The 27,022-nt window shown below is 35.9% G+C and overlaps 1 protein-coding gene and 1 long non-coding RNA gene across 2 annotated transcripts in view; one reads left to right on the top strand and one right to left on the bottom strand.

The window, feature by feature from the left end:
- The window catches only part of SCIN (scinderin), an 82,027-nt gene extending 79,886 nt beyond the window's left edge, over window positions 1–2,141 (bottom strand). The window contains 1 exon segment of the mRNA NM_001244731.1: window positions 1,874–2,141. Within this exon segment, the coding sequence (NP_001231660.1) occupies window positions 1,874–2,072 (199 nt within the window). The 5' untranslated portion in view covers window positions 2,073–2,141.
- LOC102164901 (uncharacterized) lies at window positions 1,462–25,869 on the top strand. The gene is made up of 3 exons (XR_305592.4): window positions 1,462–1,661; window positions 20,974–21,101; window positions 25,402–25,869. It is a non-coding gene; the product is annotated as an uncharacterized LOC102164901 (long non-coding RNA).
- Window positions 25,870–27,022: the final 1,153 nt, after the last annotated feature.

The raw sequence follows: 27,022 nt of genomic DNA, 5'->3' as shown, positions 1-27,022 counted from the left end.
TATGCAAAAATGTCTTACACAAAGCTGTGCACATTGAAAGTTACTGAATTAACCTATTAATTAACACACTATTAAGTTCCATTTTAGTAGATCTTTAAGATCATAAAATCTTTCTTCCAAAAGCATTTTCTATTACATTTTTTGAAATTGGTGAGCACCAAATAATTGAGTTAAAACTCAATCTGTAAACCCTATAAAACACAGAACTCATCTGGATTAGAAAGAACCTATAGAATTAAAATAATTGTGTTTAAAACCTTCTTGTGGTCCTTTGACCAAGTCAAACTTAACTGTTGCCCACAACAGAATATGAAATTATTTCACATTTTAATTCATCAAAATAACAAATTCAGCATTTTGGACATTGTTACTCATTCCAGATACAAGTTCTGAACAGAAAGTCCAAGGTAAGGACATTACTATTCTATGTTTATCCATTCATGAACATAAGTTATACATTAAGGTTTCAGTAGGGTTTGGGGAGGATAAAATATAAACAGATTGGTATCTGTGATAACAGAAATAGTGACATCATTACACTAGGAAACCAAAATGAGTTTGGATCTTAGCCTCCTCAAGCAAGCACAAAATTTTAATATTGAATTCTATAATAAACATAGTCCTGTCTCCCTCTGTGTATTTCTCATTCGGAGTGTTTGCTCCAGGTGTTTCCTAATATCGAGAACATCAATGAAAGTTCTTTATCATTTTGTCCCTTAAAATCTTCAAGTGTTTGGGGGAAAAAAAATGACTTTAAAGGACTTCAAAATGTGTATGTGTGTGTGGTTTGTGTATTTTCCTCATAGGCTCAAGAATAAAACTAAAAATAAACACAGTCCAGGGGAGGCAAGCTGATTTTAGAATAAGGCAATAAGGCTCAGATAATCGTTGTGTTGTTAGAAGGGGTGTGCCCACTGGCACAGAATCTCACAGGGAGAGGTTAGACATCCAGGATGTTTACGAGTAAAAGTAGAAGGTGGAAAAAGTAGAACACACAAGGCCCAGTGTCCTGAGAGCCTGGCCAGGGCCCAGTCCAAAATAATTACTACTGATGAAGGAGCCGTTTTGTTCCAAACTGTGTCCTGCTTTAAATAATAAATTTAATCATCATCATTATTATAAAGCAATTCATCTAAATATGAAATATGCCATATAAAGCTATTTACTTATATTGACAATATCTGTATTTTTTCCCCCTGTTTTCATCCAAGGTCATTAGCATCCTAATCAACAGGAATTTTTGTTAACCAAATTTGTGAGCAGCCAGGTGCAGGCAGGATCCTTATTTAAGCAGCCAGAACATTACTTGCTGCAGTTAATAGAGAAATATAAGCTGATGCCCAAGGGCAAGAAATAAAAATTAAATTAAGAAATTTAAAGGACTTCTCAGCTGCAGCGAATGCCCACAAACTTGTTTGACTTCATCTGCTCGCTGACAGGGAAACCAGGACTGAACTTGTCAGAAGGTGAGAGGAACTCGGCCAGGGCGGGGCGCGCAGTGGCCTTGAGCGAGAGTGGAGTTTGGAGAGAGGAAGATAAAAGAAGGAGAAGCTAGAGGAACCGGCCCCGAAGCCTGGGAGACAGACATGACAAAGGTCAAAGCCAGTGGGGTAAGATTGCTCCGACTTTGCAACGCCGGGCGCTCGCAGCGGCATTTGCAGGTGAGGACTCCGGCAGAGAGGGAATGCCGTGCCCCCAAAGGGTGGCAGGGGGAGTGGGGGTGCCGCAAGGTTCCCCCCAATGCCCCCGCGCCTTGGGTGCAACCTGCGCGACCGACTAGTGCTGCCCTCCCCGCCTTCCCGCCCGCAAACCTCGGCCCCCACCGGCGTCGCCCCTCCCCGGCCTGGGCGCTCCAGGTCCTGCCGCCCTGTACCGAGCCAGAAGTGCAGGCGGTAGACGAAGCCCCGGCTGGCCTGGGTCGTGTGTAGCACCAGGTAGGCATCCCCGACGTAGAAGTCGCCGTAAGCGCTCTCGGGCACCGGCACCAGCTCCAGCTTCTCGATCCTCCAGACCTGCAGCCCCGCCTGCTTGCCTGCCCGGGCGAATTCCTCGTGGTACAGCGCCTGGGCCATGGCTCGGGCACGCAATGCTCCGGGGAGTTGGCGAGACGGCAAGAGACCTCGTTGACCTTGGAGTTGAAATTGAGCAGAGGACCCTGTTCGCAGAGGTTTTATAAGGTTTGCTCTGCGGGGAGGCGGGGCCCCCAAAGGGAGGGGCTAAGTGCCCAGGCTGTAGCTGCTTGTAAGTAGAAGATCCCTTTCCATCCTGAACCCAGCGCCAGTACCACCCTTCCCGTAGCCCGAGCAGAATCCCAATCTCAGAAAATGTGAGATCCTGAAAGAAGTTACTGAAACTCCTGGAAATGCCTTCTCCTAGAAAGGACATTTTCCTTGGCAACAGCTGGAGGAAATCGACAATAAATTCTGGTTGGCTCATGGTTTTAAAAAAGAAAAAATGACTGTCCACGTAACAATTAATCATCAACTCCAATTTATGATAGTTTTGTCATTCCTGATGGCCAAAGTTTCTGTCCTGATCTTCCCAATTTGAAAACGTCATGAGAAACAGTATTTTCCTGGCAATAATGAAAACCTGAGAGGCTGGTGGTCTTATCCCAGGAGACAGAGCTAAGTCCCCACGGGTTCGGGGAGCTGTGGTTAAGCTCTTTGCCAGCTGCCACCTATGGCCAAGAAAGTTTCTCAAGAAATCCTCTGGGGAGCTCTTAGACTGAGCTGTTTATGACTATGATATGCTTGCTTAGCTTGCGTTGTGAGTTACCTGTTAACCTGGCTTCCAGTTGCTAATATTCTCATTCTTTTCCCTACAGCTTTTGCTTTTTGCAGCAAGGCAAAGCACTGTAAAATACAGATGGAAGTTTGCTTCTTATTTTGCATTCATTTAACTGAAGCTGAAAAATAAATGACTTTTCCTTGCCTTTGGATTCTGGCAACTGTCCCCTCAAATGCACCATCCCTTTTGGTTTCTCTGTCTTTCTACTTCTATATATAACCTTAAAAAGAATAATCTTCTGAATTGTTCTGCTTGGTATGTCATCTATCATAGGTCGAGATCCTAATTGATAAATATTAGCTACGGTCTCTCTCTCTCTCTCTCTTTTTTTTTTTTTTTCCTTTCTAATGCAAACAATGATAGGGAGATATGAGAAGGGTTGTTTTATAAATGAGGAAACTTTGGAACTTGTCAAAGCTCACCCAGCTAGTGAGGGCCAAAGGATAATTCAAGATCACTGTGGCTAACTCCAGAGTACATGTTCTTTACAAAAACTTATTCTTTCAACCCAAATTATCTGGCCAAGATTTGTTCATATAAGTATACTTTGTATTTTCATTTTCTTCAACCTTGTCACTAGAGAAGCTTCCAGTCAGCACCAGAAAGTTTAGCTTTAACTTTGTCATTAGACCATTACATGTCTTGGTTTTCTTATCTATTAAGTGGAAATCATTTGTTGTCTTACTTCCACTAGGGAAAAAAAAATATGAAAACTGGTGATCTGGACTTAAGATAATTTAAAAATCAGAGTTATCAGTTAAGTTCTTTTTCAGTTTTAGTGATAATTCCATTCCTTCCAGTGAAGGAATTCCTTTTGATGATGAAATAAAAATAGAAGAAAATAATTTTCTTTTAGTGAAGAGATAAATTGAACTTTGATAGGTAAGTGAAATTCCCTCTTGCTTAGGTCAACAGTAGGGTGAGACAAGTGAGGCACTTCCCTGGGATGCAGAATTTACAACGGCACCAAAAAAGTTCAATAATCAAGATCAATACTATTTTAAGGCAGTATTTTAAAGAAATCAAAATTAATGCAAAAAATCATGATAAAAATAGCAAAATTTAAAATCAAGGCAGAATTATTAACAGGGCCAGGTGAGGCCATATTTAAGGTTGAGGCAAAGGAAAACTGCTGATCTTACTTTACTTACCTCTTTGATATTTTGTTTATCAATATTTGCATTACTGTGCCTCATTTTTCTTTTCTATGAAATGGGAATACTTATAGGAATATTTGTAAAACTGGCATGCGTGTTAAATCAGTAGATATACCTGTAGGAGTGCCTCGCATAGACTCGACTGAGATTGATGAACGGTTAATTCACTTCTCCAGATCCAGTCCTGTAAGAATAATGTTTCTAAGTCAAGTTCAGATCATGACTGGGGTGGGGGGAGTCTTTAAAACCAGATGCCACTTTCCTTCCCTTGCTATTATTTTCCCTCTCTAATTACCTAGGTTTTTAAAAGTAGATTATTTTCTCCTCTTCGTATTATTGCCCTTTTTCCATTATCTGCCTGTTGAAGTTTTACCAGTTTTTTAGGATTTAACTAAAGATACACATCTTTATTGCCATTATTCCCTTGGCTCCTTTAACTTCAGCATCCTCTGGGCTCCCAGTGCTTTTGATATGTTCTTACATTATAATAATTACCACACTTTAAAGCAAGTTTTCTCTCACAAGACTGTAGGCTCACTCAGAGACTTATTTTATTCTCTGACGTTATGGTAACTCAGGCTGAAAATGTGTGATTAAATAGTTGCTTTGTGATTAAAACAGTTTTTTTTTTTCTTTTTTTGGTCAAATTACCAATCCTCTCTTAGTCCAGGGAGAAAGAGCCAAAGTGAGTAAGTTTTTCTTTTGTTTGTTTGTTTTGTTTTTTTTGTTTTTTTTTTTTGTTGTTGTTGTTTTTTTTGTTTTTTAACCAAGAGTCTGGAGGCTAGAGGTGTGGGAACTTGTGGTTGAATTCAAGGTAGGTGTTTTTCTAGAATGTTAAGTCCCAAGGGGAAATGTTACACAGTTTAATCCTTGAAATAAATAAGTGCTAAATAATATAATTAATTCACTGTTCAATTCATGGGAATGAGTTAGTAAAAAACAAAACAAAATAAAACAAGTTCATTTAAGTGATCTTTATTCCCCAAAACATAAAATTTTAGAATTGAGAAAAATCTGGTTTATTTTCCTCTTCTAAATCATGACCATAGAATCATTAAAATTAAACATATGTGAAAGACTGGATGCATTTTTTTTTCCAGGAGAGGGAAATGCTTCAAGTATGCTCTTTATTTGCTTTCCTTACATTATAAATAATGAAAGAAGGTAATTAAAATTACATTTCTTTTTTTCCTTTTGAATCTTATGATTTTTTATTTTTTCCATTATAGTTGATTTATAAAATTACATTTCTTTTACTTGTAATCCTGCTAAATTGTAATAGCATGCTTGATTTACCAAATGATTTGACGGTTTAAGCATGGCACCTGGAGTCAGAAGACTTGAGTGTTGTAAAGATTAAAAGAGGTAATGTATGTCAAAGCCATGTGAACCCAATCAATAAACACAGTTAATAATCAGCAAGGGCCCTAAACCCCGTGCTCATTAAAGCTACGTGATTACTGTAAGTGAAAATGCATTCTAAGCAAGTTATTTCCTCCGCTCCTGTCCATACCATACAAACTAGAACTTTTTAAAAATTCACTTTTTTTTTTTAAGATCAGCCAGGATTTAGGACTTTTTCCACCAATTAGTTTAAAATTGCATATACTGTAACTATAAAGGCATGATCATAGCTCAATACCTCAGTGAAGGTTTTATTGGTCTTGAATGTCTGCTATTGTGATAAATAATTTATTTCTTGTAAATCTATTTACCACAGCAGGCTGATTCAGCACTTTCATCATAATATTTTTATTATATATAAAAACACATTATTATTAATATATCGGAAATAGCTAACCCCTGCAAGATTATTGAGAGAAGACATCATCATTACTTGAGCAACTTACTTAAGTATTAGAGTATATACATAAGACCAAAAGAAGATCCAAGAAATTTCCATTGTGGCTCAGCAGAAACTAATCTGACTAGTATCCATGAGGATGTAGGTTCAATCCCTGGCCTTGCTCAATGGGTTAAGGATCCAGCATTGCCGTGAGCTGTGGTGTAGGCCGGCAGCTGCAGCTTTGATTTGAGCCCTAGCCTGGGAACTTCCATATACCGCAGGTGTGGCCTTAAAAAAAAAAACAAAAAAGAAAAAGAAGATCCAAGGTCTCAGATTTATGATCTAAAATGATAGCTTCTGCATTAAGCTTATGTTTATGCCAATAGATCTGAAGATAATTCTGGTTTAAAACTATGATAAAATTGAAGCTAAAGCTGGTTGAGATTATAGCTGCTTTTTTTTTTGCCCAGTTTTTCTAAATGTACCTATTTACTAATAATGACAATGAATACCTTATTCAGTTTTGCTTGTTTATAGCCCTGAGTTTACCATCTTATGAGAAATAACCTTAGATTTTCAAGGAATATGTCAACAGTTACTTAAAACATTTGGATGCCGGAAGTGTATTATCATAGGGAATAACGGAAATCTGACATGATCAGATGATCATTTTGTTATATAAGAATTTAGAAAAATAAGGTTAATTAACTCACCTAAACTGAATGGAAGTTTGTTGAAAAGAGTTAAGACTTGATGATACCCTTCTCACTGACCAGAAATAACTTCCTTTAGCTAAGTCTCTTTTGATTCAGTATGTCTATATGTGAGTTTAAATTGAGCAATTTGACTGGTACTCCTTTTACTCCTAGCTTCCCTGTATCTTAATATTTTGAGGCTTCAAAATCACAGGGTTCTATGAAGTATTCGAATTGATTGGAAGGATTTTTGTTAGATGTTTTATTTTACACATATTAGAGAACACTGTATTCCAAACCTGCCAAAGGGAACTTCACCTCCTACATATCCACCCAGTCCCTTCCTTGAAATGACCAAGATTACACATAAGCCATTCAGTACTTAGCCCCTGGACACTTGGTACTCATGCTTCCAGCTGAGGCTCAGGGAGGAAAAATGAAAAGCAATTTGATTCACCAAAGAAATCATGGGGCACTGGGATACTTGGGAGACTTTTAAAAAGATAGGTAAGAGTTTTTATTTTTTGGAATTTTTTTTTTCTTTTAGGACCACACTATGGCATATGGAAGTTCCCAGGCTAGGGGTCAAACTGGAGCTGAAGCTGCCCACCTATGCCACAGCCACAGCCATGCCAGAATCGGAGCCATAGTTGCAAACTATGCTGCAGCTTGCAGCAATGCCAGATCCATAACCCACTGATCAAGGCCATGGATCGAACCCGCATCCTCATGCACACTAGTCGGATTCTTAACTCACTGAGCCACAATGGGAACTCCTCCACTATTTTTATTTTAATATTTATTATGTTTTTTCTGATTATAATAGTTACCTATGTTCACTGAAAACAATTTCAAAAGTACTAATCATAGATGAGATTAAAATTATCCCTAATCACATACAAATAAATGCTAACATTTTTATTTTATTTTTTTAAGATTTTTATTTTTTCCATTATAGTTGGTTTACAATGTTCTGTCAATTTCTACTGTACAGCAAAGTGACCCATGCATCTATATATATCTTCTTTTTCTCACATTATCCTCCATCATGTTCCATCACAAGTGACTAGATATAGTTCCCTGTGCTATACAGCAGGATCTCATTGCTTATCCACTCTAAATGCAATAGTTTGCATCAATGAACCCCAAACTCCCAGTCCATCCCACTCCCTCCCTACTCCCATGGCTGATAACATTGTAAACAACATTCAGGTCATGATATGAAACTCTATGTTTTGACATATAGTTTATTTTATCACCCATGATACATAGATCTTTTCATTGGGTGGCTGGAAGTGAAAACAATGTAGAAAAGTCCCATCCCCACCTTCGAGAAACCCTGATTTGTTAGACATGAACAGATCATGTGTCATCTTTGAAAGTATTTTAATTTTTATTTTTATTTGAAAAATTATGATGGCATTACACTCACCTATAATTATATCTTTCTTGCTCTGTTTTGACAAACCTTATATTAAAAAGTAAATGCCCAACTTCAGCCCATTGAAGTCCGTCCCTTAGAGAACACATTTAAACAATTTGATGCATATCCTTTTCATGCAATGTTAAAGACATACACATGGATCATGTTTTTGACTTTCTACCTGTCCATTTCTGCTCATCCGTCCATCCATCTACCTATCTCTACCTATGCTAGTGGTTAAAAGCACAGGCTTTGAAGTCAAATGTCCTGGGTTCAGTTCCCTGCTCTGCCAATTCTAGTTACTCTGAATTCAGGTTACTCTGCACTCCAGTTTTCTCATGTCTAAAATGGGAGTATTACCTGGTAGAATTTTTGTGTGGATTAAATGGGTTTATACAGATTGAAAAATATTCCAGTAAATGCTCAATAAATGCATATTATCATTCACACACACATATATGCACATATGCATTTCAACCAAAATGGAGTGTATATTCATATGTAGATAGCTTTAAAAAGTTATTAATAGATTATGAACATCCTTTCAAGTAAGGATATATAGAACCTCATTAAAAATAATAACAGCTTTGGGAGTTCCCGTCATGGCTCAGTGGTTAACGAACCTGACTAGGAACCATGGGGTTACGAGTTTGATCCCTGGCCTCGCTCAGTGGGTTAAGGATCCAGTGTTGCCATGAGCTGTGGCATAGGTCGCGGCCACAGCTTGGATTCTGCATTGCTGTGGCTCTGGCGTAGGCTGGCGGCCACAGCTCTGATTAGACCCCTAGCCTGGGAACTTCCATATGCCATGGGAACAGCCATAGAAAAGGCAAAAAGACAATAATAATAATAATAATAAATAATAGTAACAACAACGGCTTCATATTCCATTGTGTTAAAATACTATTTTCCTAATCACATACTTTTAGTTATTTCCAAAAGCACCAATTCAAATAATAGATCAATAAACAGCCTTTTGTACATATTATTCTTTATATGCATACACACACACACACACACACATGTCACTATTTCCATAGAATAGATTTCAAAAGTTCAGTTTCTGGGTGAAATGATTATGTATTGAGTTGAAGTATCATTTATCATATATAAAATTCTTATTTCTTAGCTTTCTATTCAGTTTACTGATTTTTGTCTTCATTTATCTGTGGCATGCTTATTTTATCACAATAATTATATTTTCCTTTAATTTCTGCTATGGCAGATCCTCACAATTTTCTTCAAAACCTTTTTTATCAATTCTTACATGGTTCTCCTTTTTTATCAATTTTTACATAGTTCTCCATGTGAAATTAAAAATCAATTGAGCATTAAACTTTTTAATGACATTTACGTTTTCTTTCTAATGTTATGAGAAATACATAAATCCATAAAAATTAACAATCACCCATAATCCCCACTCCACAAAGATAACCATCATTTGTATTTTGATGAATTTCCTCCCATTGTTTACATATTTTTTTAAATTGAAGTGTAGTTGACCTACATCACCGTGTTAGTTCCAGGTGCACAACATGATTCAACATTTCTGTACAAATGATCACCATGATATGTCTAGTTATAAGATATTACAGTAGAATTGACTATATTCCCCATGCTATACATTTCATCCCCATGACTCATTTTTTTGTAGTGCTTAATCTCTCTCACCTATTTCACTCATCCATCCAAACCATATCCCCTTTGGCAACCACCTGTTTGTTCTCTGTAATTTATGAATTTGTTCTATATTTATGAATATGTTTTTATGTGATTTTCAAAGATTCAATATATACATACAATCATACAGTATATGTCTTTCTCTGTCTGACTTATTTCACTTTATATAATACCCTCTAGGTACATACATGTTGTTGCAAACAACAAGATTTCACTCTTTTTTTATGGCTGAGCAATATTCCATTGTATATATGTATCACATCTACTTTATCCATTCATTTATCAACAGAGACTTAGGTTGCTTCCATAGCTTAGCTATGGTAAATAATGCAGCAATGAACACAGAGGTACATGTATCTTTTTGAAATACTGTGGGTTTTTTTTTCCTTCAGAAAAGTACTCAGAAGTGGAATTGCTAGATTGCATGGTAGTTTTATTTTTAATATTTTGAGGAATCTCCATACTGTTTTCCACAGTGGCTACACCAATTTATACTCCCACCAATTTATACTCCCATTAACAGTGCATGAAGGGGGTCCCTTTGCTCTACATCCTTACCAATGCTTATTTGTTTTCTTCCCAATAATATCCATAATGATGGGTATAAGATGATACTCATTGTGGTTCTGATTTGCATTTTCTTGATGATTAGAGATGTTGAGCATCTTTTCATGTGTCTGTTGGCCACTTAGGTCTTTTCTGGATGTCTGTTAATTTTATTTATTTGTTTGTGTGCTCATTTATTTACTTACTTATTTTGTCTTTTTAGGGCCACATCTGCAGCATATGGAAGTTCCCAGGCTAGGAGTCGAACCTGAGCTATAGCTACCAGCCTACGCAACAGGCACAGCAATGCAGGATCTGCGCTGTGTCTGCAACCTACACCAAAGCTCACCGCAACGCCTTAACCTACTGAGCAAGGCCAGACAAAAACCTACGTCCTCCTAAATACTAGTCGGGTTTGTTACTGGTGAGCCACGACAGGAACTCCAGTGTCAGTTAATTTTCACATTAATTTAATCTAATATTTTGGAAATATGGTATTTGGAAATATCTTCACCCTTGGTCATGCCATGATTTATAGAAGTCAATATTATTTCAGAATTTTAAAAAATTCTTATTCCTAGAGCCTTATAATGAATATATGATACCTTCCCCCACCTCTCTCTCTATATATATATACATAAATATATATGTTTAGTTTCTATTTATGTTTGTTGCTATCCAATAATAGTCTCACCTTCAAAATAAAGCAGTAAAAACTATATAATTATATCAATACAAAAGGATTTGATAATGCTTAGAAGTTACCCTAAGTTATATTTAGAGTACCAGAAAGCTTTTAATAAAAAGTGAATGAAAGAAAAATAAAACAAGATACAAATTTCTATGTTCAGATTTGACTGTAAATTGTACATAAACATATCTTATTTTGAGTATTTTGTGTGTGCCATGTACTGTTTAAATGTTTTTATGTGCTTTGCCAACTTAATAACACAACAATCATATTAGATGGGTGCTACTATTATTTATCTCCCTTTTCATAGAGAAGGAGAAACTGAGATAGAGCTGAGATAAGAGCTGAGATAGAGCTGAGATAAGAGCTGAGATAGAGCTGAGATAAGAGCTGAGATAGAGCTGAGATAAGAGCTGAGATAGAGCTGAGATAAGAACCTTGTCCAAAAACACATTTGAACTCAGTGCTGGGCTGGTATCTGAAACAGGCAATGGGAGTGCTGAACTCACCATCTAAGTCCAGGGATCATCTCAACACCCACAAGCATCGGTAGTAACATATCCAGGCCCTAACCAGGTGATATAGTCTAATTCTGAAGGACAGTAAGTAGAGTTGACATGTATTTAGATTTAACCTCAGCAGGACTATGGTTTTTTTAATCTTAGAATCAAAGACAGAGATTGAAAGTTGATAGGACTTTGGGAGAATACATAGTTCTTGGTTCTAGCAAAAAGACACAATTTGTAAAAGTAATATAAGTACAGAAAAAGATAATTATTTTAAAAATCAAATTCTAAACAAATAAATGTCAACAAATTTGAAATTCAAAGTAAAATGGATATATTTCTAGATAATGTAAAATGCTAAAATCAATAAAAGAAGAAGCTCTTGAAATGGATTTACGATGAGATCCTGCTGTGTAGCACTGAGGACTGCGTCTAGATACTTACATCACAACACAACAATGGGAGGAAAAATTATGTATACATGTATGTGTAACTTGGTCCCCATGCTGTACAGTGGAAAAAAATAAATTAAAAAAAGAAATAGAAAATCTTAATTGACCAATAGATGCTAAATAAACAATGCTGCTTAAAAAGCAAAAACTTTTCTTCTATAATGTACCAGACACAAGAAGTTTTATTTGTGAGTTTTACCATGTATATCCCCTGTTGAATATTAACATAAAAAAGAAAAGCTGCTAAAATTATTTCATGAAGCAATTATAGCTTATAAACCCCAATGAGGGCAGTTCAAAATAATAAAATTACAGTTCAGTTTCATTTATGAATATTAACACCAATATCACATATAAAATTTTTTCCAAGTGAAAAATGTGTTTTGTTTAAAGGAAAAAATAAGAAAATTTAATATATTAAAAAGAAATAAAATTCCTTTATGTCACCATTTTTAGAAATCTAAGTAGCAAGGTAGAAGGGAATTTTCCTAACCTAATGACATAATAATAAATTAAAGCAACACCATATTAAATGAAAACCTTTTAAGGATTTCATTTAAGATTGGAAAATAAACAAAAAGAAAAGACAATAGGAACCCCAGTATCTTCCTACTGCTCAAGAGGATACAGGAATTTGTGGACAATACAAGACCAGAAAAAGAAATAAAAGATATTAAGAACTGCTAGAAAGATTCAGAACTCATTATATGAAGATGATAATCTGAAAATTAAGTGTTTAAAAATCCTACTGACAAACTGATAGAACTAACAAGAAAGTTCAAGATTATCAAATGATTAGAATAATGTGATATAAAATGAAATACAAATTCAAAAGAATTAAATATATAAAATTGGACGTTTATGATTTCAGGGAAGGAAAAGATTTCTTAAACACAGACAGTCACATGTAAATCAATGAAACTGGAACACACCCTCACACCATGCACAAAAATAAACTAAAAATGGCTTAAAGACAAACATAAGACAAGACACCATCAAACTCCTAGAAGAGAATGTAGGCAAAACATTCTCTGATATCAACTGTACAAATGTTTTCTTAGGTCAGACTCCCAGGGCAATAGAAATAAAAGCAAAAATAAACCAATGGGACCTAATCAAACTGACAAGATTTTGCTCACCAAAGGAAACCATAAAAAAAAGACAATGTACGGAATGGGAGAAAATAGTTTCAAATGATGAAACTAACAGGGCTTAATCTCTAAAATATACAAACAACTTATACAATTCAACAACAAAAAAAAAGCAACACCCCAACTGAAAAATGGGCAGAAGACCTGAATAGACATTTCTCCAAAGAAGATATACAGATGACCAACAAGCACATGAAAAAATGCTCAACATCACTGATTATTAGAAAAATGCAAATCAAAACTACTGTGAGGTACCACCTCACCCCTGCCAGAATGGCCGTCATTAACAAGTCAACAAATAGCAAGTGCTGGAGAGGGTGTGGAGAAAATGGTACCTTCCTACACTGTTGGTGTGAATGTAAATTGGTACAGCCATTACGCAAAACAGCATGGAGGTACCTCAGAAAACTATACATAGAACTACAATTTGACCCAGCAATCCCACTCTTGGGCATATATCTGGACAAAACTTTCCTTGAAAAAGACACATTCACCCATATGTTCATTGCAGCACTATCACAATAACCAAGACATGGAAACAACCTAAATGTCCATCGACAGATGAATGGAATAAGAAGATGTGGTAGAATAAGAAGATGTGGTATACACAATGAAATCCTACTCAGCCATTAAAAAAAAGAGCAAAATAATGCTATCTGCAGCAACATGGATGGAACTAGAGACTCTTAGTGAAGTAAGTCAGAAAGAGAAAAACAAATACCATATGATATCACTTATATCTGGAATCTAATATATGGCACAAATGAAGCTTTCCACAGAAAGGAAACTCATGGACTTGGAGAACAGACTTGTGGTTGCCAAGAGAGAGGGGGAGGGAGTGGGATGGACTGGGAGTCTGAGGTTAAGAGATGCAAACTTTTGCATTTGGAGTGGACAAGCAGTGAGATCCTGCTGTATAGCACAGTGAACTATATCTAGTCACTTATGATGGAACATGATGGAGTATAATGTGAGAAAAAGAATGTATATATGTATGTGTGTCTGGGACACCTTGCTGTACAGTAGAAATTGACAGAACACTGTAAACCAACTATAATGGAAAAAATAATAATCATTTAAAAAGATTTCTTAAACAATACCAAATATAGCATCAAATATAAAGGAAAAAATCATTAATAGCTTTTACTATAATGAAGAGAAGATATGATCTTAAAATAGAACAACAAAGACAAAAATAATGGGGTAAAGTATGTGAAAATCTTTTTAATTTCTATAAATAACTAAGGATGTCAAGAATATATACAAACAAAAAGAATGCAGCAAGAATAAAGTCAAGGAATTTTATGGAAAAGTAAGGTAAAAATATGGAGTCATCTGGCCACTAATTTTACAGAATGCTCACTGATTTTGGCCTCACTAGTAATTGAAGGAATTATATAAACAGCCAATATTTGAGTGCTTACTATGGTCAGACACTTTTCAAAGTGCTTGTAGAGTATAACTGTTCTGGGAGTTCCCGTTAGGGCTCAGCAGAAACAAATCTGACTAGCATCCATAAGGACACAAATTCAATCCCTGGACTTAGTGGGTTAAGGATCCCACATTACTGTGAGCTTGGTGTAGGTTGCAGACTCAACTCGGATCTGACGTTGCTGTGGCTCTGGTGTAGGCTAGCAGCTATAGCTCCGATTTGACCCCGAGCCTGGGAATTTTCATATATCACAGGTGAGGCCTCCAAAAGGCAAAAATAAATAAAATAAAGTATAGCTGCTCTGTTCTGATCCTTACAGCAGCTCCATGAACTAGGCATCATTACTGTTTCATTTAACAAATTAGGAAACCAAGATCAGAAAGTTACACAACTATCAAGTGGCAAGAGCTAGAATCTGAATCCAGGTGGGATGGCTTTGAGTCCTCATACCTAATCTCTAATAACCACCATGATTGCTCTCTGTTCTACTATTTAATAATCATCAGGTTGTTTAAAAATTAGAAAGACAGAGGAGTTCTCATTGTGGCTCAGCAGAAAACCAATCTGACTAGTATCCATGAGAACACATGTTCGATCCCTGGCCTCGCTCAGTGAATTAAGGATCCGGGGTTGCTGTGAACTGTAGTGTGGGTCGCAGACATGGCTCAGATCCAGCATTGCTGTGGATATGGTGTAGGCCAGCAGCTGTACCTCCGATTTGACCCCTAGCCTGGGAACCTCCATATGCCACAGGTGTGGCCCTAAAACGACAAAAAATAAAATAAAATAAAATAAAATAAAATAAAATAAATTAGGAAGATAGCACCAGAAGCTGGCAAGGATAGGGGGAAATAAGAAATCCCATATAATATTCAGAGAGGCAGCTGTTATTACAGTGTAACCATCTCAAAAGCAATCTGGCAGCATTTAGTGAAAATTGTGGGCATAAACTTTGCGCCCCCAAATTCCACTCTTGGATGTGTACTCCAGTGATGTTCTTCACAGATAGACAAGGTGCCCTGTACAATGATGCCCACCAAAGCACATTGTGCTAGAAAGAAGTTGAAGTCAACCTAGGAGTTCAAAAACAGGTAAATGTATAAGTGACATGTGGTATTTGGATACGCTTGAGAGGAATCCTAATGTCAGAGGCAATGATCAGCATGGAAAAGATAGCTCTGTAGGCAAATTTCAAAACCATAATGTTAAATAGACAAGTAAGAAACATCGGCGATGCCATCTGTGCCATTAAAAGAATGTTTACATTCATAAACATAAATTTCATGAGTGCACACATTGCACATGACCATGAACCATGTGGAAAGTGGACTGGAAGAGCACACATTAGCTGCATGTGAGTGTGTACTCAGTGAGGGAAAGAAAGAAAGTAATGATGCAGGCATGAATGGGGAAAAAATAAAACATAAAATAGGGAAGGTGCACTGATAGACAATAAAAATCTCCTAGAAACCAAGGAGTATAAGCAATTCAATTCCATGCACCTGATATCCAAAATCCCAACACTGACAAAATAAAAAACAGCAACAAAATTTAAAAAATCTGTCTATACATATCCATCCATCCATGTGATAGATTTCTTTAATGTCAGTATTTCAATATATAAAACTCAGACCTATTATAATAAAAATTATGTAGGAATTTGAAGAAATTGGGGTGCCTAAAGAAAAGCACAGAGTGAACTATTGGGATGAATATAGTGGTTCTAATTCCATGTTTTCCTGTATACTCTTTTAGCTCCTGTGACAAAGAGAAAAACATTTAACCTAGGAAGTATTTCACATGAGTTGTAAAACCTGGGTTACTAATTTGCTATTTTATTACTGTTTAGTTTAAGAATGTGTAGTAAAATACTTGCTTCTATGACCTGAAATCTTGCACCCTTACAAACTATAACTACAAAAACTTTTAAATAATTAAGGAATATGCTTTATATTGCATTTATGTTAATCTTTCTTTTCTTCCAGTTTCAAAGCTTACAATGACCCTGAAAACATATTTACTTAATGGATCAAGGAAACTGCAAGAGGAAACAGCATGGCGACTACTTAGAGAGAAGGCAGAAAAATAGGAAAAAACTTCTACATTCTTTCTAATGGTCTTAATTACCATCCTCTTGCATTTATGGCATTTATTAAACATTGCCATATTTAATTACTTAAATAATGGAAAAAGTACAATTTTACCTTAATAAGAGGAAAAGAAGATAAAAGCATATCATTCTCATTTAGAGATAGAGTAAAATATTTATGAATAAAAGGATATAGTGTCTGAGATTTACCTTGAAATACATCAGGAAGAAAGTTAGGGAGGGATAGATGAAACTGGAAAAGTAGTAACAATTGCTTAGTGACAGAAGTATAGGGGTTCATTATGCTCTTAAGTCAACTTTTGCATATGATTTAAATTCTTCATTGTAAAATGTTTTTCTTAAAAAATACTAAGCTTGGGTTTTGTGTGGTTTTAAAAATGATTTTGCTATAATTGTGTTCTGAAATATTTATAAAATGAATAAAGCTTTTAGAGCTGCATAGCTGGACACATTTGGAAGAGTTTCTGATGCCAGTCCAAAAGGCCAGCCACATTCAGGATGATGCATGGCCTGGTCTCCCATTTCCAAAACAACTGGCAGGTGTGGGATGCTTTCCACAGGTGTGGTGAGGAATGGCCAGATTTCTACCTCTCTGGGTTTGTGTGGGACAGCTTCTGTCTACAGATATTGCTTTCTCTCATTGAGTAATTTCAAAAGTAAACTGTCAACTAATGAATTTTTATTATAACCAAGTAACTTTGCAAGGGAAGAGAAAGGGTTTTTTTTTTGTTTGTTTGTTTTTTTGTTTGCAATTTCAAAATACAGGACATAAAACAGTTGTCCAAAGAGACTGGTGAGTGAAACTGTTTAATTTTATTGACATGGTTTAAACTGATGAGTAATTTGTTTTAGGGGAATTTTTTATATTGAAATACCAGTTGAAAATTAGTGGCTTTTATTTTGAAAATTCATGGTAATTTTTTTTTTTTCTCTTTATAGCCACTCCTGAAGCAAATGGAAGTTCCCAGGCTAGGGGCTGAATCAGAGCTACAGCTACCATCCTACGCCACAGTCACAGTAACACCAGATCCAATCCAAGCTGCATCTGTGACCTAAGCCGCAGCTTACCACAATGCCAGATTCTTAACTCACTGAGCAAGACCAGGGATAAACCATGCATCCTCACAGGACAATGTTGGGTTCTTAACCTACTGAGCTGCAATGGGAACTGGAAAGCTCATGATAATTTAAAAGTTTTAAATTATGAGTACTAAAATCTGAAAGAGAGTATTGAGAGACTGGTGAGAACTCAAGGTTTCTGACAGTGTTTCCAATGTCACAATATAAATGCCTTCTTTCCCTTGTCATATCAAGTACATTAAGCTAATTTTTTTTTTAAAAATAAGAGCAACATTTTTCAAAAAGTCACCAGGAGATTAACTTTCTTTCATCATTTGGGTAACCAGGATAGATGTTCAATTTACACAGCCTTCAACTTTTCCACAAAGAATTATGAGACTATTATTTTTCTGCAGAAAATGCTATGCCCATCTGCCAAGAAAATTTTAAAGTTTCATGATGGTAACAACAACAACAAAAAAAACACTTCTGTGCATCAAATTTTACAGATGAATGAACATGTCAAATATTTGGTAGTTAAGGAGATATAGTTAGTTTGGTTTTTAGAGTTGTTTTCCAGTGATAAAATCAGAGAGGAAAAGTCACCTGAAACCTGTTTCCTGCCCTTTTCATGCTTGTAACTCTCATGGGCACTGAGTTAGAAATCTGGATTTTGCATATTTAAAAAATCCCCACACTACCTTGCTTTAATTTCCAGATGCTCCAGCTGTACACCTTAAATTTATATAGTGCTGTATGTCAATGATAGCTCTGTAAAACTGGACAAAAAATTAAAAATAAAATATATAGCAATGAATATGTATGACTGGCAAAGTAATTGTTTTGAAAAGTTTTAGAAACCTATTTATTGTACAGAATGAGATTAAAATGTAGCCTGTTCTGCACAGTTGAATGATTCTAAAAGTTGTCCTGAAATTCCCTGAGACAAAATTTCCTCATTGGAAAACTATTCATCTTGGAGTTTTAAACTACATCTTGTCTGAATTAGCTTTGGAAATCACTGCTCTGTTTTTCTAAAATGAGTGCTGGATGATTACCATATAATCCTGATGATGGCATCATTTTATTTTATTTTATTTTATTTTATTTTATTTTTTTGGATAGTCACTTGGTTTCACAGAACTTTCACAAAGAGCAATATAAACAGAGGTGATACCTGAGCCTTTATTGATTGTTAACACAATTGTTTCAATGTTGGCCATAAGCATGTGTACAGGTACATCTCTAGCTTACCATTGTTCTACAACTGTGTGCAAATGTAGAACATTTCTCCTCACTACTTTCAATTCTTAATTATCAATATCCTCACCAACCTCAGAATTAAATATTATTGTGGCTCCAATAAAAAGCTTCTCATCATACAATTAACAATATTTTCTCCAAAAGCTATTTCTTATCTAACAGGACCTTAATATTTTAAGTTCATTGACCTTCCATTTTATTCCATAGAGGTGTTACTTGAGAGATCAGTGAAAGAATTCAGCTACCTATTGTTGGAGAAGAAAAGGAGTTTGAGCCATCAAAGAATGCACAAGAGCTCTCAAAATGCTCATGGATGACTCAGGGAAGAGAGGCTAGGATCCTTGGGTTCCTGGGAGCTTGACACCACCAACCAGGCCAGACTGTGCCTGCTGTCCTATTTCAGGCCAGACCTATTCAGGCAATTTTAAATAAAGGTTTAAGATATGCAGGTTCTGGAGACCAACTGTTGAAATCAATTCCAGATCTTCATCTACTGTGTGATGTGGGCAAATTTTTGTGGTCTCTTTATAAAGAGAGAAGACTAATCTTTAGTTCATAGAGCAGTTTTGAGGATTAGTTAAATCAATCCATGCACAGTGCTTAGAATAGTGCCGAGCACAAGGTAAGGTCCTAGTAAATATCAGCTATCATCATCATCACCATCATTATACACACACAGACTAAAGCATGTATAGATACATAAATACACACACATATGCACACATGCACACACATACATATAAATATATAATATGCACCAAAATGACATGCCTTTTGGTTTTATATTGCAATATTTACTTAATATGGACTTTTTCAGCTGAGTACATGTAGACTCATTAATAAATTGCTGTCTTGTAACACATTATGTTGATATACTACTCTTACAATGGTGTACCTGGTGTACCTTTAGTTTCTCCTTCCAGGCTTTTTGCTTTACAGGTAATACTTAAAGCTGCAGTGGTCTCTACATATCTCTGCATGTAAATAGCACTCTGTCTGAAGAATAGATTCCTAGACGTGAAAGTGATGGATCAAGTTATATTTCTATTTTTTAATTGATTGATATTCTAAAGTATTCTCCAAGTATATTATGCCCATTTTATACTTAGAAGACTGTCCATTTCAATAGACTCTAGCCAGCAATTAATACTATTAATTTAATTATTGCAAACCCAAAGGGTATCATATTATATTGTATTTGGTATTAATTTGCATTTCCCTGCTAATAGTGAAGATGAGCATATTTCCCTGTATTTATGGGACATCTATAGGTATTCTATGATTTTTATGTTCATATTACTCATATATTTATATATTATATGGTTCCTTTTCTTATATTTCTTTAATCATTGTGTATATTAGGAATATTAACTCCTAGTCTCATATATGTGTTATAAATATTTTCCTCCAAGTCTTTGGTAGTTATGTCTAGACTTTTCTCCTCTTTAAGTGGGCCTTTCCACACTGAGTTTGAAATATTCTTTTATATTGTCCTCTAATAATTTCATAGATTTGATTTTGCCCATTAGATTTTTTTTTTTTTTTTTTTTTTTAGTGAGGCAATTAAGTGTTTATTTAAAGGAAGAAGAGAGAGAAGATAGGTGTGGAGAAAGCAGAGGCAAGGTTTATTAAGAGATAAGAGAGAAGATAGGTGTGGAGAAAATACAGGCACAGGCAGGCTGGGAGGTGGGGTTGCAAAGGGAAAAAGACAAAGACACAAAGAGAAAAAGCAAGAAAGGAAAAGCACCCTTTAGATATTAAATCTACATGTAAAATAATTTTGCATTATTGTGGTGGTAAACATTTATGTATGTTGGGCAGCAAATTTCCTCATAGTTAAATAAATGAAATCACAGGTAGAAACTGAGAGTTGGATGGGACTTTAAAGATTATTCAGTCCATAGTCCCATCTTGCTGGTCAGATGATTAAGGCCCGATATGAGAAAAAGAGGTCATTCACTCCAGCTCTAAAGGTAATTTGATCTGAACATTAAGGTGTGTTGGCTGTTCTGAAACTGCTTCCTTTGACAAGATAGTCTCTGTCCATGACATTTTCTGCCACATGGGTCTGTATTAAGCAATTTGGCTAGTAGTATTTTCATGTTTAGCTTCCCTTTCAAGATATTTTTTTCCCTTCCCTGAAATCATAGACCTTTATAGCATTATTTCAGATAGGCAGAAATTATTTGTGAACCCCTTTCCTTTTAACATAATTTTTTTCTCTTCTTACAGGAGAGTTCTGATCTCCCTGTTGCTCTGTATTTCGCTTGGCATAAAGATAGATCTATGCCATTGGAAATGCAGCTTGAGAAACCTAAACCTATAAAGCCAGTCACATTTTCTCCACAGGCATCAAAATGGTAAGCTGTATTTTAATCACTTGTTTGGAAGATATATTCCAAGGATTATACTTTATAATTCTATATTGATTTTTACAGATAAATTGGGAAGTTCAGATTTTAAAAACAGTGTCTGATCTAGGCTAGATGTCTAGAAAATATAAATATGTGCATGTAAGAGGAAAGTGAAATTTGCAAAGTATGCAAAAAAATAAAAACCTAAAATCTGAGAAGCTAAATATTAACTGGTATGTTTCCAGTAGGGATGTAAGTGATTTCCCTCAGGTAGAAAAGATAACCTCACAGGTTATAACTTGTAGTCCTAAAGGACAGCAAACAGTTGTGTAAACAACCTAGGAATCTTATTATGGCATTTTTTAAAATCATGTATATCAATACCCAGAATCTCAAAATGACCTTTTAACCATCTTCTTGACTCCCTTAATAGGGAATAGGTTTGTAAACCTTTTCCAGGTATTCACTCTGGAGGATTTAATTTAGAAGAGGTCATTTCCAACTAATAATAGACATGGAAAAAAGCTACTTTTAACTTTCTGAAAATTATACTTTGATGGAAAAAGTTGTAAAAATTACACTGTAAAATCTTTACATTAACTTGGCTTTCACTACCTTTCTTAGGTACATAATACTCTTCTTAAAATACAACTATGACATACGTAATTTAATATTGTTCTGAAAGTCACTTCACAAGTCACAAAAATTCATAGAGAAATTTAACCAGTTTATAGCACAGCCTTTATCCAGCCTTTATCCACTGTCTCCAAGAATATGAACACAGATATCAGAGGTTTGTGTCAATTAGATCATTTCTGTCATGCAATTTTGAGCAGTTAATCAGTAATGTTCTCAGCAAGGCTTAATGTTAAGCCTATACTTGTTTGGCAATGATAAAAAGATTTACCTATCATGTAAGCACAAGCATTTTCCCTAAAGGCTTGACTTCTTACCTCTTAGGATGGTATTTCCATTCAATACACAAGAATATTCAAATTTTAACATGCCTGATAGATACAAAGCAGGGTAAGTGCGCATGACTCCACAAAGGTTTTAATTTAAAAACAGGTTTCAGGGAGGTCTCATTTTCGCTTAGCAGTTACAAACCCTACAAGTATCAATGAGGATGAAGGTTCAATCCCTGGCCTCAGTCAGTAGATTAAGGAAATGGCACTGTCATGATCTGTGGTATAGGTTGCAAATGTGGCTCAGATTCCATGTTGCTGCGGCTGTGGCGTAAGCTGGCAGCTGTAGCTCCGATTTGACCCCTAGCCTGAGAACTTCCATATGCCACAGGTATAGCCCTAAAAAGCAAATAAATAAATTAATTAAATAAATTGAAAATAAAAATAGGTTTTACCTTTTGAAAAGCTGGAAGAGAAGTGGTAAACAGAATGAATATAAATGAATAATGAATATATGATATATATATATGTATATATCACCCAGTACTCTTCAACTGCTAGTGAATGACCTCAGCTTCACTGGCTTCTAAGAGCAGGAATCAATAAGTAGGTCATCTGTTTTTATTCAGCTCTTAGATTATTTCAATGAAGTCATTCATTCAATAAACATTTAATAACCACCTAATACGTATCAGCTACTATACTTGGCACTGGGACACAATAATCAACACACTGACAAATTCTCTGCCTTCGTGAAGGTTCGCAGTTCTCTGTTAGTAGGAGAACTTCAGTGGCTTGAGAAGTGTTAATAAGCAAATAAGTAGATGAGGGCAGAGAAATAACCAGGACCAAACAGCAAAGGTCTGTGTAGGATACTGAAAGAACTTTGGCTTAAGATGTAAAGACATGGGAGGGTTTCGAGCAGAGAAATAACACGATCGGAATTTCATTTTGCAAGAGTCAATAGGCCAAGGTGGGAGTGGGCCTGCAGGAGATTTTCAGATAGGAGGCTACTGCAATAATTCAGGCAAGAGATGATGGGGATTTGCACCAGTGTATTTACTAGAAGTGGTTAAAGTAAATGGGTTCATGGTATAATGTGAAGTAAAAAGAGTGTAGAATTAAGAATAGAGACAAGGATAAATCCATTTTATTTTTACTTTTTACCAGAGCAAATGGAAGAAGGGAGTTACTCTTAAAGAGACAAGCAAGATTGTGAGAGGACTGGGGGAAAATATTAGGGCTAAATTTTGGATACGGTAAGTTTGAAAGTCTATTAGACATCATGGGGAGATATTAGGTTGTCATGTCTTAGACTCCTGAGTCTAAGAGTTTGGAGTTCAGGACATATGCCAGGGTAGGAACACATATCAGGATGTCTTAAACATGTAGATGACATTTAAAGCAGCAAGAATAAATGAGATGACTAAGGGAGTATGTATAAATAAGAAAGAGATGAGGGCCAAGAATTAAGCCTTCAGCATTCCGACATTTCTACTCACGTGTACTGAGGAAATTCACCTAATATATTTAATCCAGAATTTGCTATATTTATTTTTCTAAGGAATAATTTCCTTTTCATGGATCACCTATTAAAATTCTAAGGAACTCAAATTATGCAGATCACCCTCTGGGAAATGAAATAACTCACTGCCTCATCTTTCCACTTGATATTGCTTATGTAAACAGAGCTATTAAATCCTTATATGCCTCTACTCCAATTAGTTTTGAAATTAGAAATTGGAAAGAAGCTAGGCTAATTCATTTGATAAAAATGTCAGTGACAGGAGATTCCATCTTCTTTTTCTTTTTCTTTTTTTTTTTTCGTTTAAGATGACAAATCTTTATCAGAAACAAAGAAAAATATTTAAGACATTTGTTTTCTTTCCTGCAAGATTTTTCAACAAAATTTTAGAAAATGATTTCAATAAGTTTAAGAAAGACTTTTTCCCTTTCTGGAAATATAAATTCTCCAAGTCTAATGATCTTCAAGGACACATTTTGCCTCTGTTAATTGAAGATCATCTGTCTTTTAATACATTTGAGTGTCTCAAGTAAATTTCCAAAAAATATGCTTGAAAAAAGTGAAAAATAAATATTCAGATTTTGATTCAATATGCAGTAAATATACAAAGTAAATTTAAACTGTTTTAGATTATGTCACCTTGAAAACATGAACATAAAACTCTTGAATTTGTTTTTTTGAGAAATAAATACTATTGCAGACCATGTGGCATCCTAAGATTCCTGAAATAAAATCTACTTCTGGGAACAATTTAAACCTTAGAAAAATGCTGCTGTGCCACAAACTAAACTTGCCTATTTTTGTCTTTGAAAAATATCCCCCAGAAAAGTGCCCTGTTTACATGGGATTACATCAACTCTGGCTGCTACATTGCTTTCTAAGGTCAAAAGTTTTTACATTTGGAGTTCCTGTCGTGGCTCAGTGGTTAACGAATCTGACTAGGAACCATGAGGTTGTGGGTTCGATCCCTGGCCTTGTTCAGTGGGTTAAGGATACGGCATTGCCATGAGCTGTGGTGTAGGCCGCAGACGCTGGTCAGATGCAGTGTTGCTGTGGTTGTGGTGTAGGCTGGTGGTTACAGCTCAGCTCCAATGGGACCCCTAGCCTGGGAACCTCCATAGGGAGTGGCCCTAGAAATTTTACATTTAATCAGCTATGTCCTCCAAAGAGGATAACATTCACACTTTTAAGAGCATATGTGCTACATACTGGGAATTCTTTGTCTTCTTTTTTGTTTGTTTTTTTAGGGCCACACTAATGGCATGTGGAAGTTTCTAGGCTAGGAGTCAAATCAGATCTGTAGCTACCAGCCTACACCACAACCACAGCAACGCAGGATCCAAGCTGCGTCTGCGACCTACACCACAGCTCACAGTGACGCCAGATCCTCAACCCACTGAGCAAGGCCAGAGATTGAACCCACATCCTCATGGATGCTAGTCAAGCTCATTACCACTGAGCCACAAAGGGATCTCCCTGGGAATTCTTATTAATGAAGGATACAAATAAAATTCACAATATCTCTCCTAGAGAAGCTTGCTGGTCAAAATTAGTAAGCGTTATCCTTGTTTATCTGACTCTTATTAGCTTAACCTAAGACTAGAACATCTCTTTAACTTTGGGCATTAACAGAAAGTACAAGTTTTATCAGTATTTCCACTTATAGTTCAAAGATCTAACTTTCAGAAACAATCAAAACCCTGGTGTCAGCATTTTTAACTTTGTTTCAACAACGGACTTTCAAGTTAGACATTTTTGTAGTTTGAAAATTTTGTCGTTTAAGAACTTTTTAGTGTCTCTGGGAGGCACAAATATATTTATATTTCCCTAGAATATCTATATTTTATATATAATATAAATATCTATATTTCTCTAGAATCCAAGCTGATGCTAGAATCCAACTGATGCTCTCAGAAGGAAGTGCACAGCAGATGAACACTGAAGAGAGAGTTCAGGAAGCCTTATGTTGTTTTGGTTCACCAACTGCCTAACTGAACAAAGAGAAATGTGAGACCAAAATTTCCTGAGTTAAGTTCTGTAAATGGTGAGGCATACCTGATGTATCACTCCTGGAACCAGAAACTTGGCTACAAGTGGTAGATGTCAGCTTTCAATCCTCTTATCTCACCATAGAGATATTCATCTAAAACCAACCTCATAACTCCTTGATAACAAAAAGGAAAAGTCAACTATGATATGGAGTAAAACCTATGCTATGCTGTGTCAGCCAAATTGATTTGGTGTTATTTATAAAAAGTATACACATGCCACTGCAAGCTGACACTCATTGTGAGTGTTTTGGTGTGTTATCTTTTAATAAATGCTATGAATATTAAATTTCTAATGAGGACTTCAGTTTTCTGGTTTATAAAATTGTAATAAGAATGACACAATAAATAAAAACTGCATACTCTGGAATTAAGTGAAGTTATGCCTATAAAAGTGATTGCGCATTGCTGAGTTGGTTTGTGGAAAGATAACTGAAGTATGCGAAAATCAAAGACTCTTAAATATATCCTATCTCCTACAGTTAAACATCTCCTTCTCCATCAGAAACAGGAGGGTGGGAGTTCCTGTCATGGCTCAGTGGTTAATGAATCCGACTAGGAACCATGAGATTGCAGGTTCAAATCCCTGGCCTTGCTCAGTGGATTAAGGATACTGCGTTGCCGTGAGCTGTGGTGTAGGTTGCAGACGAGGCTTGGATCCCTTGTTGCTCTGGCTGTGGTGTAGGCCAGCGGCTACAGCTCCAATTAGACCCCTAGCCTGGGAACCTCCATATGCCATGGAAGCGGCCCTAGAAATGGCAAAAAGACAAAAAAAAAAAAAAAAAAGAAAAGAAAAGAAAAGAAACAGGAGGGTGGAAGAGAGTTGAAGAGTGTTAAAATGGGCCATTTTATGCCTAATTCCTGGTGATCTATATCCATGTATTATCCAGTTTTCTGCATTCATTCAGTAAACAAAGTTTTCAAGTACCATGTTTCAGGCACTCACCTATAAAACAAAATCAGGCAAGACCCTGTTTCCAAAGTTGTTTACTACCTACTTGGAGAAAGAGACAGTACATCACCTACAAGCATGTATATACCTGTCAGAATGTCTATCATCAAAAAGAACTCAAATAACAGATGTCGGTAAGGATGTGGAGGAAAGGGAACCCTGGTACACTGTTGGCGGGGTTATAAGTTAGTGCAGCCACTGTGGAAAACAGTATGGAGTTTCCTCCAAAAATTAAAAATAGCACTACCATGTAACCCAACAATTCCACTCCTGGGTATACATAGGAAAAAAAACTCCACTAATTTGAAAAGATACATGCACCCTGGTGTTCACAGAGCATTATTTACAAATGCTGAGATAAAGAAGTGTCCATCTGAAGATGAATGGATAAAGATGTGGTATGTATATACACAATGAAATACTACTCAACTACAAAAAAGGAATGAAATTTTGCCATTTGTAATAACACGGAGAGACTTGGAGGATATTGTGTTTAG

This window comes from Sus scrofa, chromosome 9 (genome assembly GCF_054392235.1).
Source record: "Sus scrofa isolate SSC_HxYL_T2T_F1_AM1 chromosome 9, Sscrofa_HxYL_maternal_Yorkshire_Landrace_v2.0, whole genome shotgun sequence".
Classification (NCBI taxonomy): domain Eukaryota; kingdom Metazoa; phylum Chordata; class Mammalia; order Artiodactyla; family Suidae; genus Sus; species Sus scrofa.
The sequence above is the reverse complement of the archived record's forward strand: the minus strand, read 5'-3'. Positions and strand labels throughout refer to the sequence as shown.